This window comes from Nesoenas mayeri (assembly GCF_963082525.1).
Source record: "Nesoenas mayeri genome assembly, chromosome: 9".
NCBI lineage: Eukaryota > Metazoa > Chordata > Aves > Columbiformes > Columbidae > Nesoenas > Nesoenas mayeri.
Window position 1 is genome coordinate 234,803 of NC_137557.1, and position 18,807 is coordinate 253,609.

The window sequence follows — 18,807 nt, forward strand, 5'->3', positions numbered from 1 at the left end:
AAAAAGTAGTTTAACTTATTTATGCAGCATGCCTGCTATGGCCAAAATCAACTCTCTCATTTACTGGTAGAAATTACGCTGGTTTCAGTAGAAACTTTTGCCTTAAGAAAAGCAAAAGCAATTCAGGCTTGTTGCAGAGAAGCAACTTCCCTTGCTCTGGTAGCTGGAGACGCGGATGTTTTGCGTTGCCCGTCTCGCGCATCATTTGACACGGGTCTAACGTGACTCGGGTCTAACGTGACTCGGGCTGCGAAGCACGGCGGGGCGGCCGCGACGCGGCTCCTGCGCGTCCCCTCCCGAGCGCGCCCGTCGCGCTGCCCCTGAGCCGCTGAGCTGGGCTCGCTCTGCACCGCGTGACACCGCGCAACAGTCGCACTGCGGCTGTTGCAGAGTCACCGGAGCAAGGCTCTCAGTACAGCACGACCCCAACCCTGCCCTTCGCCCTTTGAGTTCCATCAGGCTCGTTCCAGCGCGGCCGGGTCTGTCTTGTAATTGTTTTCATACCAGAAAAACAAAAACCTCTTGCGCAGCCATGACCCCTCAGCCACTGCATCTTCCACGTTTATTATCTTGAAAGATGCTACAGGATAAAATTATTAAACAGAAATAATGGAACTGTTTTGTTAGCCGTTCAATTATATGACAGTATGCGTATTGTAAGTGTGATTCTATGGATAAAGTGATAACCAAATTCCTATTTTCAAAGCAATAACTAATAAAATCTCCAATCTGACAGCACACACCTAAACAAATGCTGTTACACAGAGTTGTTTCCAAACTTAAAACAAGAAACATAAACAAACAACAAACCCACAACCAACCAAAAACCAAAACCAACAAAAGACCCAGGAAAGCACATTTCATGTGGCTCCTCCATGCCCCCCGGCAGCTGAACAACAGGCATCAGGCATCACCCAGAATGCGTTTAGCTTGAAAGATACCACTTAGAGAAAAGATACTTATAAACTGTGCTGTCCATAACTGCCTTAGTCTGTGGCCCTTTTCTTGCCACGGGCATCAAGTGAAATCTTCCAAAACATACGTGGAGATGAAGTGTCCAGGAGATGGTGCTGCAGGGAACGCAGGCCGGGCCGGATTCTGCGCTAAGGCGCTCTGGTCACTCCGGTGTCGCTGCTGAACCCTCACACTTGAACCGGCTGAAGAATCTTGGGAACAGAGACTATTTGTCTGAAAGAGAGAAATCAGCTGTTGTTACACACGTTTCATCAAGGACCGGTCTAAACATATGGACTGAGTCCCAAATGAGAGCAGCGGGTCCCAGGACCTTTCAGACATCCTGAGTTAGATTTAAAAACAGCTTTAAAATGCGCTGAAGGGCACATCTTCATGAACTTTAGATGGCCGATTGTGAAAAAGTCCAACATACTGCTTCTACCAGTTCAAGTCTGCTTCTGCATCTCTTTCTGTGTACTCTTAACATGTGCAAGTCTGGTACAATGTATTCTGTAAACCAGAATGGTTTATAAAATACAACTAGATTGTGTTTAACATTCCAGTCTGTGCTTTTAGTACAGATACACGTGCACATTATACAGTTTATCTGCCTGTACATACACACATGTTGACATGTTCCTACTGTTCTGTCAGTTACCTATAATGTGTACCTATTATGCTCTGTCTTTTGAGCGCAGTGAAGTGTTGCTTTTAAAAGCATTAACTTTGTAGAAACAAGAACTTTCAAAATCATTCAAGATTCATTTTTTTCCCAGGTTGGTATTGCTACAGCAAAGTAATAGTGCCTGTAAAGCTAAAGCGTGTCCTTCAGAAAGAAAACATTTGTATTTTTTCAGTACTTTAACTCTTAGGATGACTTCAGCTTTGTTTACCAGCTGTTCTTTCTGTTTTAAATGAAGATGGGAATCTGACAGAACTGGCACGTCTTAGGTACAGAAATACCCTGTCTCACGAGGAATTATTTTTGAATGAAGATCTGTCATTTGGGTTTCACTGACGGGACGCTGCAGCAACAGCCCGTTAACACCAGCGCTTTCGCTGCTCCCGAGCCGCGGCGCTGCGGCTGCGCCGGGCAGCGTCCCGGCCTGCGCCGCGGACCACGCGCCGTGGAGCGCGGGCGGGGGCCCGAGCCGGGTCCGCGCACACGGCCCGTCTGCGAGCCCGCTCCGCGCCCGGCACAGCGCGCACGGCCGGGACAGGCCAGCCGCCCTACCTCCCTTCGGCAGCACCGCGTACGTGGCCTCCATGCCGGCGTGGACGTGGTCGGTGACGTGGCAGTGCAGCAGCCACGTCCCGGGGTTCCGCGGGGTCATCTCCACCGTTTGAAACGTCCCAGGGAAAAGGTCAAAGACGTCTGCCCGGTAAACCCCTGTTTGCTTCAGACAAAAACCACGGTTACACAGTGCGGCACTGCCAGGTGGCAGCAATTTCAGCTGCCTTTAGTGCATATTCCCACTAAACCTGTTAATCACGGCTGAGTGAAGTGACATTACCGTATGTCATTTCCACAGGAGCCTCACTTTGTACATCACTTCATGCTTAAAAGATTAATAAACTAGCAACTAGGTGGAAGTGAGGGAAAACTGCAGCGTTTGTCCTACACAGCCATGGGAGTCCACGCCACTTTGTCAAAGCCGCTTGCGAGCTGACCGGCAGACATTCTGCGTCTCTTGTGTGTTGATCAAATACAGGTTTGGGGCATAAAAACTTTACTGCCAAATTACAAGTCCTGCTTAATATTGTAACACCTGACTGTTCACCAGGGATTACGGTACTTGGTATTTGACCCAGCCCTCATTCTGCACAAGCGAGGAAGGAGCGGAAAGGACCCGTTACCTTGTAGTCGAAGCTGTGGCCGTGGAAATGCGCTGTGTGAATGTCGATCTCGTTGCCCATGCCCATCAAATACCAGCTGACCCGATCTCCAACGTGCATCGTCAGCCCGCGCAGGTTGCCAAACACCTTTCCATTGATGGCTAAAAAGGGGGAAACAGCAAGACAGATCAAACAAGGTTTTGTGTATTGTTGTTCTCTAAACTTGAATAGAATACAAGACTTGGAAGCCAATGTGAGGCAAAAGTACCAGCTTTGAACGATACATAAAACCAAAACTATTGGCCAGCATATTGAGTCTGATTACACTCCAGGTTGAACTAGAAAGCAAGACTCGGTTAACAGACCCGTCCCCCGCTGCCCGCCGCGGCGGCTCTGGGGGCTCCTGCCGGGGTGCTGAGCGGGCCCTGCTGCTGGGGTGCTGAGCGGGCCCTGCTGCCGGGGTGCTAAGCAGGCCGGGGTGCTGGGCGGGCCCTGCTGCCGGGGTGCTGAGCAGGCCGGGGTGCTGAGCAGGCCGGGGTGCTGAGCGGGCCCTGCTGCCGGGGTGCTGAGCAGGCCGGGGTGCTGAGCAGGCCAGGGTGCTGAGCAGGCCCTGCTGCCGGGGTGCTGAGCGGGCCCTGCTGCCGGGGTGCTGGGCAGGCCGGGGTGCTGAGCGGGCCCTGCTGCCGGGGTGCTGAGTGGGCCCTGCTGCCGGGGTGCTGGGCAGGCCCTGCTGCCGGGGTGCTGAGCAGGCCGGGGTGCTGAGCAGGCCCTGCTGCCGGGGTGCTGGGCAGGCCGGGGTGCTGAGCAGGCCCTGCTGCTGGGGTGCTGAGCAGGCCGGGGTGCTGAGCAGGCCGGGGTGCTGAGCAGGCCCTGCTGCCGGGGTGCTGGGCAGGCCGGGGTGCTGAGCAGGCCGGGGTGCTGGGCAGGCCGGGGTGCTGAGCAGGCCCTGCTGCCGGGGTGCTGGGCAGGCCGGGGTGCTGAGCAGGCCAGGGTGCTGAGCAGGCCGGGGTGCTGAGCAGGCCCTGCTGCCGGGGTGCTGGGCAGGCCAGGGTGCTGAGCAGGCCAGGGTGCTGAGCAGGCCGGGGTGCTGAGCAGGCCCTGCTGCCGGGGTGCTGGGCAGGCCGGGGTGCTGAGCAGGCCCTGCTGCCGGCGGCCGCTCGCGCTCCGGCTCGGCCAACACGGCTGCTGCCTGACAGCAAACAGGAATCTCAAATTTCGCCTTTATTCTTTCATCAAAGTCTCAACGTGGGACCATTTTTAACAGTGGGGTTTGTTTGCTTCTTTTTGAGCCACTCAGTGGCACTAATGGTGTTTTCAAATAGTTTGAGTGAATGTTTTCAGGCCTTCTGCCCTGGAACTGGCAATTCAGAGGGGATGTGAAAGTCAAATCTATATGCAGTACTTTCAAATACACCATTTACTAGAGTGTCCAGAGCTACAGTAACTAAATTGGGAAACATACCATGCATTTTATTACTTTCAAGGAATTCCTCATCCTCTTTGTCAACAAGGTGTGGGTTGGGAGAATAGGTTTTAATGTTTTCATCCAAGTACCACGACTCATTTTCATCAAAAACCATAAAAAGAAGAGCAAATTGAACTTTCTTTTTAGTCTGAAATGATGGCAAATAATGTCTGTGACAGACAACGAGAGTGCCTATTAATCCACTGTAAGTGTCCTGAAATTACAAACGAGAAATCATATAATCACAAAGTGTGAGTAAGCAGAAGCACTTTCAGTTGCAGACATGAATCCTCTCGCTATTTCAAGCTGTCAGTAGCTGGGAATACAAGTAGCCTATGCCACACAAACAGGGTTATTTCTTCGCTGTTACACGCTGCCCACGGATCCAGTTCAGTGGACCACGAGGAGTAACTGCTTATTTTTCATGTCTTGCTAGAAATAAACAATTATTCCACTTTAATTTCTTGCTTAAGGTTTTTTTTTCCAAATTGTTTTTAGCTTTTAGGATTTGGAGCTCGGTTCATTTCAGAGGCACAGTAGTGGGGTGATGGTCTGACAGAACGCGGAGAGTTCCAAACCCATCTCCCTTTGCTGCAAGCGCATCTGCTGGAGTCACAAACAAACCCTCAGGCTGCGATCGATAAGGTACCTTAACCATGTCCACCGTTGAATGGTACGCCCATGCGATGCAAGGTGGGTCTCCCCTCTCAGAACCAGATCTCGCTGGGATTTTCCAGACATATGTTTTTGTTTCACCTGAATTAAATAAATATAAATGATTTAGAAGTTTTCTGTGTGCTGACCCATAAGACGTCATCCTGAAACATGTTGTCTCCATTTACAGCTCGTATTTGTCTTGCACTTCCTCTTCCCAATCACTGCCCTGGCTGGCTTACTGGTACTTCCCTCTGCACACCCCTGACTATTCCTGGCAATGCTTTTTGTGCGTGGCTGCGCTGTCCTGTTCTGTTTACTGTAATAAAAACTATTGTCTCTTTTGTAAAGATCACAGCAGATCTTCTGAAACAACAGCATCAGCTGCGCGCTCCCTGCGGAGCCCAGCCTGTTTGTGCTCGTGCCCGGAGCAGCCACGCTGCGCCACAAACCCGAGCGATCGAGGGCTGGGCACCAGCAGGAGTCAGCACGGCTCCTTTAACTGTAGAAATATGTGTCATAACCAGCATCAAACATTTAAGAGCCTGAGGTAAAAACAACCAACGAAACAAAACCAAAGTCTTCTCTGCTATTCTAAAACGAAAGCGCGCGAGCCGTACCGGAACGCCTGATGTTCGGAGCAAGGAAGCTTTGGTACCTGGGTTAGTTACAGCAACAGCAGAACTATCTGTTTTCACTCCGTGGGCGTGTATGGAATAAGGTCTTGATGCCAAGTTCTTAAAAACTATTACAATTTTATCTCCAATATTTGACATAAGCAGTGGCCCTGTTGGATTGAAAAGAAAGATCAACTTGGTTTTACAGCAACACTGGCTTATAATTCAGCTAAAAACTGTTCATAGATAATGTCGTTCACTATGATGTTCAACGTAGTAGCTTAAGTTGGGCATCTAAGGAAAGGCCCAAGCCTCAAATGCTGGGAGCAGCTCCTGTGCCTTTGAGCCCAGTTTTATGCTGACCTTGAAAACACTGACCCGTGACCAGGCAGCAAACCAGAAGGGCTTGTTTCTTGTAGCAATTCCATGCAGGTTTAGGCACTTTGTGTGGGTAGAACTATACTCATTATTATTCAAATATTCAAGTATCTTCTTGTGGTGTTTCACTGCATTTTTATGAGTTTCAAAGTGGAACTTCACGATGACTATACCTTGAATTTCCAGGTGCTGCTGCTCCTCCGCCCTGTGTTTGGGAGTGCTGAACGTCCCATCGGTGTATTCACGATACACCACCTTTCTGTATTTCGAGCCAATGAACTTGTCCTCTTTATTTAAAAACTGATTGCCAGGACTGCAGGAAAGAAAAATAGATATAAAAACACCTCGTACATTTCTTCATGTATTTTAAAACATCTTTTGCAGGTATGTCAATTAACCGTCAAAACTAAAATCCAACGCAGAGAAACAATAATCTCACAGATCACTGCTCTCTTCAACATGAAAACATTCTTGTTAAGCTGGGAGGTTTCTCTTAACCTGGAGGTTAAAAAAACCCCAACAGTATAAATAGGCCAAGTCTATATAGTATTTGAGAGAACACAGCGAGAGGAGTAGAAAAGAACTCTACTCAGAGTGCAGATAAACACGAGGCAAAGACGTGTTACATATCGTAAGAAATCAAATATCAGGACAAGACAGTCATTGTATCTACAACTTAATTAACATTTTAAGCTTTCCATAGCAAGGACTGTACCAACATCAGTAAATAATAAAGGCACAGGCACCGTCCAGGATGCGTTAAAATCTGCGGCTGCCCACAGGTTCACACTGGATCATTTTATGAACATCAGGCTGCCTGGCTCACAGTTACACGGCACCGTTACTGGAGAAGGACCGTGAACTCGAGTGAGCCCCAAAAATACACATGCAAAGGAGGTGTGTCTAGAAACGCCCGGAGGAAGAAAGGGCTGAGACGCGAGCTCCTCCTTCGCTTTTTTCCCCAAGTACCTGTCCTCGTGGTACTGATGCCGCTCAAATTCCCATGTCCTGTTGGGAGAATAGTCCCATTCCACTTCCACCGCAGCAATGTAGTACGTCTTTTCGTGCAAGTACATGGACAGATCCACATTCCACCAGTGGCACTGCTTCACTCTGTAGTTCTGCCTCATGCCCCCCGTGTAGTGATCCGTTGTCAGGCAGGACACTTCAAAGACTCCTAGAGATCGCACAAGAAACCCACTTGAGGACAGAAATCAGTAGTATATACTGAGATTGTGTTACCTATGTTGATTTAGTGTTTAGAGACTGAGACACAGGCTGTTGCTCATACAAGATCCAATTACTTGTAGTAATAAAATTCAGCATACATAGAAGCTAGAAAAATTAAGGCTTTAGCATTAAGAGCTTACATCCTAGCAACAGAAGCTTGCTGCCCTTCAAGCACAGCTGTTCGCAGTTTTAGCACCCGAAGGATCAAAATGTCAGCTACTTAAAGCTTGTCTCTAAGCACCAGATGTTCACAGGTAAACAGCTTCTAAACTAGTAACGGGATTTTTAAAGAAGACATTTACCTTCAGAATCAGGCTTCATAATGGCTGTAAGAAACGTATGTGGAAACAGGTTTGCTGTATCCCTTCTCGTGCCTCTGGCTGTGAACGTGTTTTCTGAAAAGTATATCCCATGGACATCAACTTCTGAGCCCAAGCCCATCAAATGCCAGGAAACCACGCTTCCTTTACACATCCTGAGCCCAGGCTGGTTTCCGTACATGTAACCATTAATAGCTGTAGAAAATTCAAGGAAGCAAAACCCGGCTTGATTAACACATTACCTAATTCTGCAATACAGATTAAGTAATACATACTTCGGATGTAATGTGATGCCTTAGACTGACAGAAGTATCAATAATACTTTGTTACATCAGCAAAACTAGAGAATCAAGTCAGGCAAAACAACTTTTAAAAACCACGTTTAAAAACAACTTCCAACTGTTCTCCTTTTCAAGGTCTAACGCACAGGCAGCTCCCTTGACCAACGGGACCCTCCACTGCTTTACACCCGTCACGTACGCAGGACGCACAGAGCATCCCGCCTCCCCACCGCGAGATCCGCGGGCCAAGCAGGGGACACGACCCGGACTGCTTCTGGTCTGGGCTGTAATCCCGCCTAGATACCCCGTGCAAACCGCCCGGCCCGGGCCCCAGCGCCCCCGAGCGCTCCGTGTCAGGCCCTGCGGGCACAGCGGTTAAGAGCGAGCACGAGCAAACGTGTAGAGATTGGGGCTTATTTGCAGGACTACGTATGTAAAAACCTTGCGGTAAAAATGAAAATTTGGGTAACTAATAATAGTTTTCTTACAGTGCATTTTGTTAGACTCTTGGAAGTCCTCATCATCTTTGTCAATTTTATTAGGATTTAACGTAAACATCAAAATATTGTCATCCAAGTACCAGCTCAGGTTCTCATCAAATACTGTGGCAAGCAGAAAAAACTCCGTATTCACATTTTTCTGTTGAGAAGAAATGGCACAAAGTAAAATAGAAACCAGTGAACAGAAAATGTCATGAAAAAATTCTGTGCGCATAATAATTTACACGGATAATTCACAAAGTCATTCTGAAAATGTCAGAGCTCTGTAATCACTGTGCCTGGTGACCAGATACCGGCTGCTAAAGCTGCTGCTACCAGCAGCAACCACCTCCAGAAATGAACGTGCGTTTTGGTCTTTAAAGTGTCTACACTCCAGTGCCTTTCACGCCAGACCCGAGCGCCAGCGCTGCTCGCCGCGGGGGCCGTTCGGCAGCACAGCGCCCGCTGGAGCCAGGCTGATTCTGCTATTTAAAAAACAAGAACAAAAAATAACCAAAACAAAACCCAAAAAACAAAACAAAACAAAACAACAACCAAACCAAAACAAACCAAAAAACCAAACCAAACCAAACAACCAAAAAACCCCAAACAAGACTCAAGGCCACCTCCCTCATTTCCCGTGTCTCCCCCAGCACGCAGGTGGGACTGCAGTGTGGAGAGGGGACGGCGCCGGGGCGGCCGCCAACGTGGCTGCCAACGCGGCCGCCAACGCGCCCGCCAACGCGGCCGCCAACGCGCCCGCCAACGCGGCCGCCAACGCGGCCGCCCGAGGTGCCACCCAGGAGGCAGCAGCAGACGGAGCTGCAACTCGCGAGCGGCTCCGCTCACCCCCTCCAACTGACCTGCTTCCCCGACGGGAGCAGCGCGCCTCTCCTGCACACCAGGAGAGGCCCCACCAGGCCAGAGCTGGTGTCCCTGACCGCATCCACAGCTGAGTAGTACAGCCACGTCAAACAGTCTGGATCCTGGTCTGTGGGGCCCACGTCTTCTGGCACGTTCCACTCGTATGTAAATGTAGCACCAGGGCTCACATGAGAGGCCGGAGAGTCAGTATCTATTAAAGAAATCAACATTAGGGGTTCTGCCTAATGAACATCCTTTATTTTATCACCTTTAATGCAACAACAGCCTGTTCTCTCGCCGTCCATGGCCCACCTCTGGAGGAGGCGCTGTACGATGCCCCCTCGTCGCTCTTGCGGTAGCTCAAGCCATGGGGCTGGATGCTAAATGGGCGGCTGGCATTGTTTCGGAAGGTCACCCGGATGCTCTCGCCCACTTCAGCCTTGATAACAGGTCCTAGAAAGGAGCACACGGTCTGCTCGTAAGGTGTTTCCATGAGGCGATGCACAGATCACCACGGGCTTAGCGCCATCACTGGCTGGCTGCACGGGGAACGGCCCCTGGGCCGGTGCGGCCACGGAGCAGGTCCCTGGCACACGGCCCGAACCACCAGTCCCAGCTCCTCATGGAGGCCCAGTGACGCGCAGAACAGTTCCTCTCTTTGGAAAGGGATCTACAGAGAGCAGCGCCAACCTCAGACAGCCCAGGGCCATGCCAGAAGCAGCCAGGTTATCAACAGGGCTAGACCTAGAGCCTGGCCTTGGAATTCAGAGCCCGACCTTCGGGACCGCGGTGTGGTATTCCCCCAGGCAAGCTGGGGACACCACAGCATTGCCTTCCCGAGCTCCTGCACCCTCAGGTGTCCCGCGGAGGCAGGGGAGCCGAGGGCCCCCCCTTGGAGCTGGACGGGACTGCGGTGAAAATTTATTCCCATCAACCTTTCACGTGAAATAATTTTACATAACTTACCTAAGAGTCCAAGATGTGCTTCCTCTGCGAGTCTTTTTTTACGTTCAGTGAAAGAACCGTCTGTGTATTCTTTGTAAACGGCTTTTTTATAAGAGCCACCAATTCTCATCTCACTTTGTTCAAAAAACACGCGAGATTCACTGTGTAGAAGAAGTTGCAACAGATACAAACAGTCCAAGTGACAACACTCAGCTTTACAAACTCAGTCAGGACCTCGGCCCTGTGTTCTGAGCTACCACAGCCTGAGCCGGTCCTCCGGGTCTCCTTTCAGTCCTCTGGCCACACACGTGCATGCAGCCCCGTCTAAGGATGTGCAGGAATCCACCATCCTTCACTTCTCTTTAAGAAAAATGGCCCTGCTGCGTTGTCTTTATAAAGACAGCAAGCTCAGAGACTCATCAACAGCGACTTCTAGTCAACATGGTGTAACCTAAACTTTACTCTTTTAATAAAAGTTAGAAATAATTCAACAACAGTAGATAAAACCATCAAGAATATGTAACTTCTAATAAAAAGTGAGAATATTTAGTCCACATGTTTTAGTCTACATGTTTACCCTTCAAAAAAAGACCTTTCAGGGTTTTACAAGCACTATATTCAAACAATGAATTGTGCCCCGTCCCTCGTGGAGCGGGTAAACAGCTTGTAACTCACAGATTACAAATCTGAGGAATCAACGTACGCGGCGGATTGATCCAGATCTTAAACATCTAAATGCGGAGCAAAGGGCGAAGCCACCTCGTGCAAGTCGCCCGCCAGCTGAGACGCTGTTAGCGCGACTTTCATCAGCTAAGGAGATGATCGTGAATTCCTGGCCTTGTTCTCTAACCCAGAATAATAAACCACCTTGAATCAGCAGAGGTCATTGCCTACATAAGACATTACGATTCATCTCCATCCCAGTGAAATCACTAATGTTATAGCAAAATCTATAGTGAGACTGCAAGGAAAAAGAAAGACCTGATTAGGTCTGATATTCATGCTGGCATTAATGAGAATAATGAGAACAGTGAGGATAATGAGAAATTCTGTTTATAAGTGAGATCTACCACACGGCTTACCTTATATAGCATGTTTATACAAATTCTGCTTGGAATGTAAAACTTTAATCAGAAGCGTTTACCTGTCAGCGATCAATTCTTGTCCTGTAAAGCGGTTCAGTGCAGATGGGCCGTAATTCCAGATGACCTCTTCCGCAGCAATGAAGTACTGTCTCACCCTTGTACTCTCACCGTGAACTGTTGTGGATTTCCTACAGTCCTTTACTTTAAAAAGGGCCTGCATACCACCTGGAAAAAATGCGGAGGCAGAGAGAGCCAGGGAGAAGGAACAGCGCTTTGTTTTCTCTGTCCCTGCCTACAACAGCTCTTCTCTGCCCCGGAGAACCGCCGCACACCACAGACCACCGAGCGACGGGAAGCAGCGCCGCGGAGCCAGGCGCCGCAGCACCGCGGGGCCCGGCCAGGCGCCCCGGCTGCTCTCGCCTCACCGAGCGCGCGGCTCCCGCGGCGCAGCGCCGGGGAAAGGCCTCGGCAGACCTGCTGCCCGGAGCTGCAGCAGCGTCACCAGAGCCCCTCGTGCAGCTGTGCTGGGTCAGGCTGCAGGATTTAAATCTCGCCCAGAGTGCTTCAGCCACACCAGGACGTTGCCTGATGCGATAGCTATTTCGAGGCTTGTGACCGCTATGTACTTGAACCTGTAGGTTAAACGTGCCCCTTTTTCATCAGAATTTTCAAATCTTGAAGGATGATTTTGAGCTCTGTGTTCCTTCCCATTCGTGTGACGAATTACTTATCTAACTCAGTTGCAGTGATATAGATCACGGAAAAGTGGTATATCAGTTGTGGAAAAGCATGTAATTAGCTTCTAAGGACATCATACTGTTAACAAACACTGGAAATACAGGAAGATACAGGGAAGAGAAACACAGACCACCTCTGCCTCTTGGCCGGTCGCCCTGCCCGTCCCGCGCCCCTTGCCCGAACGGGAAATGTTGGCAAACGGAAAGTTGTGACTAATTACCTTCAGTATGAAACAAACATCATGCAAATGTTTGTCTAAAGTCGAGGTTTGCAAAAGCAGCTGTGCCAACTGCTGCCAACCGACAACAATTTCCATTACAGACAAGAATCCCCTACATGCTCAAACCCTTCTAATACACTTCTAGGCATTTCAATTACTTTGAGAGTTTTGTTATCAAGAGGAGAATGTCATGTGTGATATAACCAGGCCGGGAGTGCTGCTGCAGTGTCTGGGTAACCTGTGAGCTCGAGCCAAAGAGAAATTCTGACCGCTGGAATCTGCTCTGTACCTTGGATATGATCGTTCACTTGGCAGCTGAGCAGCCATTCTCCAGGAGTCCTTGGCGTCATGACGGCATCAACAAACGTGGCTGGGAAGAGGCTGATGGTGTCAACTCGATGATGCCTTTCTATTAAGGTCTGCCCATGGAAGTAGGCTGAATGGATGTCAGCCTCATTACCCATGCCAAAAAGATGCCATTTCACCTTATCTTCCACACACATGGTGAGGTTCGGGAGGTATCCATACATGTACCCGTTGATAGCTAAAAGAAATGTTATTTATGACAGTTACTTTCACAGACCTCAGGATCTTTTCTTCAAAAGCCGGTGCCATACAACTATTGCTCTGTTCTTCAAGATAAAAAGAGGGTCAAAGAAAACTCGGCCTTGGGAAGGGACAGACACACACTCACACTCGATGTGCACAACCACCTGCACGACGGCAGTTCTGCTGTGATTCTGGCTTCCAGGCTAGAGCCAAAGGTACCGTCTTTGTTGACACCAACAGCAAAAACTCTTTTTCTAGGCTGCGATACGTGGTACAGAGTTCAGGACTAAGAAACAGAACAGAGTAACACAACTCTGTGTAGAGAGCCTTGGAACTTACACTGGCAAGTATGTTCTTGGCCCCTAAGAATTTTATATCAGAACTCCAAAGGTTTGACTGTACGACACTTGCCATCACCCTTTTGGTTTGTTTTGTTCAAAAGGATCTTTTTTAACCTTCCAAGAAAAAGCCCCACTTAAAAAAACAAACAAAAACCCTACAGTTCATCTTTAAAAGAGATAACACATTAGAATACTACTTCACCACACCACGGACAAGCAACGTTAAAGTAACGTTCTCTCACAGTGCATTTTGTTGCTTTCCTGGAAGTCCTCATCATCTTTGTCAACTTTGGAAGGCTCAGAGCAGTATGTCCTGATATTATCCTCCAGATACCAACTGAGATTTTCATCCACCACAGAAAACATGAGGATAAATTCAGCATCAAAGCGTTTGTCACTGTCCGTATTCATTGTACCTGAAAAAGAAAGCAGTGTATTTAGAGGCTTTGGCAAGTGCCACCGTTCAGCAGGTTTAAGTGCAGTATCAGAAGGGGTTATCACTGTATACTTCATATTTTGCCACCTTTCTTAAGTGTACACGTAAACTTACAGACATGCTCAGAAAACAAACACTGGTTTTGCTAGATGCTATAATATTACTAATAGTAAATATTGCATGTGATAAGATTTCAGTAGATCTCTTTCTCATACCGGTATTTCCATAAACTACCAGCACGAACACATCTCACCCACGTGGATTTGTGGACAAGGCATTCTGCAAATTATAGTCATTGTCACACCCAAAATCAAACTATTTCCTACACCATCGAAAGGCAGCTAGTTGAGAAAACAAAAAGCTGCTGTTTCAAAATTAACCGTAACCTTCTCCTCTTCCAGTAAATTATTTCACTGACATTTATGAACAGCCGTTAGCAATCACCTTGCACGTGCATTTATTTACGGCTTACCTTTCCTGCAAATGATTAAAGGCCCAACAAGCCCGGAGGCAACATCCCTGGGAGCGTCGATGTGGGAGTGGTACGCCCTGGTGATGCAGTCGGCGTCGCCCGCCGCGGGGCCCTGGTCCTCCGTCACGTCCCACGTGTACGTGAACTGGCCGCCAGGCTCCACGGCATCGTCCCTCTTCTGCGAACCCCCGGTGTTGTCGGGGTACAGAGCACCTGAGGAGAGCCGCGCAGCCGCCGTGAGCCCCGCAGCGCGCGCTCGGGGCCGCGCCTGCCGCGCTTCTCCGTCCCGATACGGGTAACAAAATACACTTAAAAATCAAGTGATTTCCTTCTCTTCAGGAGCCCCGTCATTTGCCTTTGAATTCCATGGGAGTGCTTCCACTAGTGGCACATTAAATTTATTCCTTAATTTATTAGGAGAGCACTATGTACTTCTGATGAAAAGACAACAATTCCAATATTTGTATAGCACTTGTTAAACATTAATCTCGGAAACTGTTCTAAAACTGTCCTCGAGGAATATAGGTGTTACTGGAATGAAAGCAACAGAAAACAAACAAACAGTAATTGTTCCAAAAAGTGCAAGAACTGCTACATAACACACCATTCCGCTCCTACACAATGTGTCTGTATCAAGCCACATATTAGTTGTAATGAAAAACTTCATGAAATATTAGAAGTAAGGCTGATACTTCATACATTCTAATGAAACATTTTTAAAGACTGCTTTTGAGACAACATCGTATTCTCAGCAACTCTCAGCCTGCTTTTAAGGTCACTGATAAAACTGCGGACAGCCGCGCTCCGGTGCCAGCCGGTGCGCGCGGTTCCGCGTCCCCGCGCGGCACGGCCAGCGGCTGCACCGGCAAATCCCACGGGCGCCAGCGGCGCCCCCACAGGGCACCTCGGGGCTGCCAGACTTCTATCGCATCCACTTATTACTGAGCAGTAGCTGTTTCTCCATTTTCAGAAATGTCTGTGTATCCCATCTAGAATATACACAAATGTAGTGTTAATGATCTGGAACTGTAAGTTATCCCAGTTAACAATATCTTTTTCACAACAGCATCAATTTTTCCTTTAGATATCCTCAACACCCGCGTCTCTTATACATGCCTTTACATACTTATTTCAGGTGAAATATACTCTAATTTCAGGCGAAATATACTCTAATTTCAGGCGAAATGTTGACTTAAAATGCCTTCTTTATGAATTTCACTTTTTGCTCTTGAAAAACTTATCAAACTTCTTCGGTCCTGTTTTAAATGGACTGCAGCATGTTCCAAGTCCTTCGCTTGACTGGTCCTCTCTTTGGTGAGAGAACACCGCTTACACTTGGAGGAATTATTAACTTTTGGTCTATTCTGGCACCGAACGGAGTCAAGTTTACCTTCATTTTCCTTTGTGTATGTTACACCATGTGGATGCAGTGTGTAGTTTCTGGAAGCAAAGTTTTTCAAGTGAATAATAATGGAATCTCCAACTTCTCCCTTGATGATAGGGCCTAGAAACCCCAGCCAGGAAGGTTTGTCAACCGCCACGTCGTACAGCTGGTTGGTGTACTGCGTGTAGACGGCCTTCTTGTACGTGCTGCCGATCCTGTGCGGTCCTCTTTGGAGAAAGACTCTGGCCTGCCTGGAAGAAACGGAAACACACCTGCAGCGTCAGCCACCCGGTCTGTGTTCAAATGGCCTTAATTAGCAGGGTCCCAAATGAAGGCCAGGCCTCCACAGCACTGCGCGCAACTACACCTGTGTTTAGTAGTAAATATGTCTCTCATCATAAAGATTTAGGCTCCCACATAGAGATTAAGTATTATGCACCAACCTGATTTTTTTCTACCTGTTTTGCACACTGAAAATAAGGGTATTGATACAATTTCAGACAAACAAGAGACCATGTGGACAAGGCAAACAATAGTTTAATTGCTCAAAACTTTCGTACCTGCATGCTGACACTGCTGTAGGATTTTCCATGGCCTGTTATAAAATCGTGATTGCCACCATGGCGCTGCTACGCTGACTGCATAGCCCTTGCTCGGCTGCAACGAGGAGCAGACTTTTCGGCTGTAAAACACGTCTGTGTGGACACGAGCAGAACTGCAAGGTGCTACTAAAATGCAGCGTGTGCAGGAAAGGGGCAGGTGCGGAGCGCTGAAATGAGGGGGCCAAGCGCTCAGCTCGCTCACAGCCGCGGAGGAGCAAGAATCACAGCCTCGGGGCTTGATACGGATTTACTCTAACAAAGGCTCACTTTTACACATTCAGCACAAGAATACACAAACAGGTTACATGCCAGCATTATTAATGACATTAAAATTCATTATACTAAAAATGAGAGCTTGGTTAGTGAGGAAACAGCCTAAGCCACGAGTTAAACTGAGCCTGCTGGAGATGGTATTTCCAGCCACAACAGCAGGAGAAACTGCGGCGCCGGCTGCTCACACTGATCGTGCTGTTGGCCCTGGTCGCCACCACGACGCTGCGGGTTCCGTGCCCAGCGCGGGGGACGAGCGGGAGGAAGCGGCGCCGGGCAGCCCTGCACACGGCAGCCCCGCACACGGCAGCCCCGCACACGGCAGCCCCGCACACGGCAGCGCGGGCACACGGCAGCCCCGGCACACGGCAGCCCCGCACACGGCAGCCCCGCACACGGCAGCGCCGCACACGGCAGCCCCGCACACGGCAGCGTCGCACACGGCAGCCCCGGCACACACGGCAACCCCGCACACGGCAGCGCCGGCACACACGGCAGCGCCGCCCCGCGCAGCCCCGCACACGGGAGCCCCGCACACACGGCAGCCCCGGCACACACGGCAGCCCCGCACACACGGCAGCGCCGGCACACACGGCAGCGCCGCCCCGCGCAGCCCCGCACACGGGAGCCCCGCACACACGGCAGCCCCGGCACACACGGCAGCCCCGCACACACGGCAGCGCCGGCACACACGGCAGCGCCGCCCCGCGCGGCACCCGCCGCTCTCGCATCTTGGTTTCGTAATCCCAGCCCGGCACACTGTGAAGCACGTTAATACTGCCCAAAAATGCAAAGTGTTTCCCACAAGGCTGAGCATTGTTTGAGCATGTGGGGCAGGAATTGTCTGTATCTTGGCAAGCACAGAAGTGTAATTAAAATGCCAATTCAGAGCTCCATGAAACTTGGAGAGCATAAATTTAGTTGCAAATGCTCAGCTACTGGAAGTCTGAGTGCATGAGGCTGTTTAGTCACAAACTAAATCAAACAAGTTACAGCTCTTCTCAGGCTGTTCGAACAGCTACCACTTAATTGTAGCCTATTCCTTTTAGCGGATACAGCGCGCTCTCCCCTGCCCCTGTCAATACCGGTCCGGTACAAGCACAGCCTCGCAGCTCAGGGGTTCAGGAGAGGAGGAACCAGAGAAGCTGAAAATGAAAAGTATGTGGAAAGGGACCCGACCATCGCAGGCACACAAGCGCTGAAAAACGGATTAATTCGGCATGCTGCAGCTGCCACAGAGCAGGGCAGTGACAAGGGCAGCGAACGGTGGGGCCGCTGGTCCGGCACCGCGGCTCTGCCACTCCAGACGGCGCCTCGTGCGCACCCCGAGAGCCCCCGCGCGCCCCGCGCCTGCACCGGAAACGGGATCCGGCGCTCGCCTCGTGCCCGGCACAGGGCAGACTGTGGCCCGGGCATTGCTGACTCTCACTAGAGAAAACAAGCCACGGGAAATCTTCCAATCCCTCAGCTACAGACTAAATGAGAATGGTATGTTTAATTTCTCTATTCGTCGTTTTTATCTTGGTATAGTCTTACGTTCTTTTAAAGGCACTGAAAAAAACAGAGGGAGCATATTTTTCCCTCTCAAATCTTTATCTGATACCTTTTATATTCAAGTTTTCTTTACTGATTATTCACATCTTCAGGGTGCTCCCCTCCTCCTCACCATATGTATCCCCCCGCATCGCTCGGACTGCAGGACCCTCCTGGCCCTGCCACCAGCCACGGGCCCTTCGGGGTGCAGGGGCCACAGGACTCGTGAGAAGTGCCGAAGGGCACCTGAACAGGAACCTGTACCCAGCAGGAAACGTTTACGTTTGTCAAACTTCTCCACTTAAACTGTAACAGCAAAAGCCTTCTCTCTTCAGCACCAGTATCTTAGCCATTCAAAATTAAACATCATTAGACATTCAGGGTCTTTTTCTAGTCTCTATGTAGTAAATATTTCATTCCAACAAATTCACAAAAGCCCTGCATATTCCAATGCTTTTAATCAGCAGACCATTGGAATTCAATTCTCAAGCAAGCCAGGAAAGGGTGTGGGGGGGAAACAACAACCAAAAAGACCCAAACCAAAACAAACAAAAAACCAACCAAACAAAAACCCAAAATTCTCTTAAAAGTCTGACAGAAAAATCCCCTGACACCAACATGATTCACTTCGGTGACTGCACCAGCTGTTCAGCCTGGTCCTGCTGTCCAAAGCAGACGCTGTAAAACTAACTGGGTGTAAGCTGTTGTACTCACTCGTCCTCCGCGCGGAGCCGGCCGGACACGGCGCTGGCGCCGCCGGGCGCGTAGCTCCACTGGGTCTCCGCAATGCCGATGTAGTACTCCCTGCGCGCCGCCCCCGCGCAGCAGCAGCAAGAAACCAGCAGGCAGCTGAGGAAGAATCGCTGCATTTTGCGTTCATGAGCCTCGTGGAAAACGTGGAATAAAAACACAAGACGGACACAAGCAATTCCCCTTTATATGTTCTTGTCTCCCCCACCTCCCACCCTCCCCACCTCCTCTCAAGCTCCTGTTTGCTTTGGTGAACACAATGAAATGTTGCACAATGTCTCTGTGTGTCAGAAGTAAACAAGAGATTCTGGTAATCTCGTCAGCTCAGAAAATCTTCAAAGAGAATGTTTAAATTTCTGCCAAGCTCGTATCATGCAAATTACCATCCAGACCATCAGCGGATT

At 49.5% G+C, this 18,807-nt stretch overlaps 1 protein-coding gene across 1 annotated transcript; it reads right to left on the bottom strand.

Annotated features, from left to right (window-relative positions):
• Positions 1 to 455: 455 nt before the first annotated feature.
• On the bottom strand, positions 456 to 18,522 carry CP (ceruloplasmin; the record flags this gene model as incomplete). Its single annotated transcript, XM_080349666.1, has 19 exons — positions 456 to 580; positions 2,189 to 2,351; positions 2,812 to 2,951; positions 4,253 to 4,469; positions 4,905 to 5,011; positions 5,568 to 5,696; positions 6,078 to 6,217; positions 6,874 to 7,081; positions 7,437 to 7,649; positions 8,224 to 8,374; positions 9,078 to 9,289; positions 9,391 to 9,531; positions 10,045 to 10,184; positions 11,168 to 11,333; positions 12,356 to 12,610; positions 13,199 to 13,372; positions 13,865 to 14,077; positions 15,255 to 15,499; positions 18,368 to 18,522. 19 exons carry the CDS (start codon positions 18,520 to 18,522, stop codon positions 456 to 458), a joined length of 3,294 nt encoding a protein of 1,097 aa, XP_080205792.1.
• Positions 18,523 to 18,807: the final 285 nt, after the last annotated feature.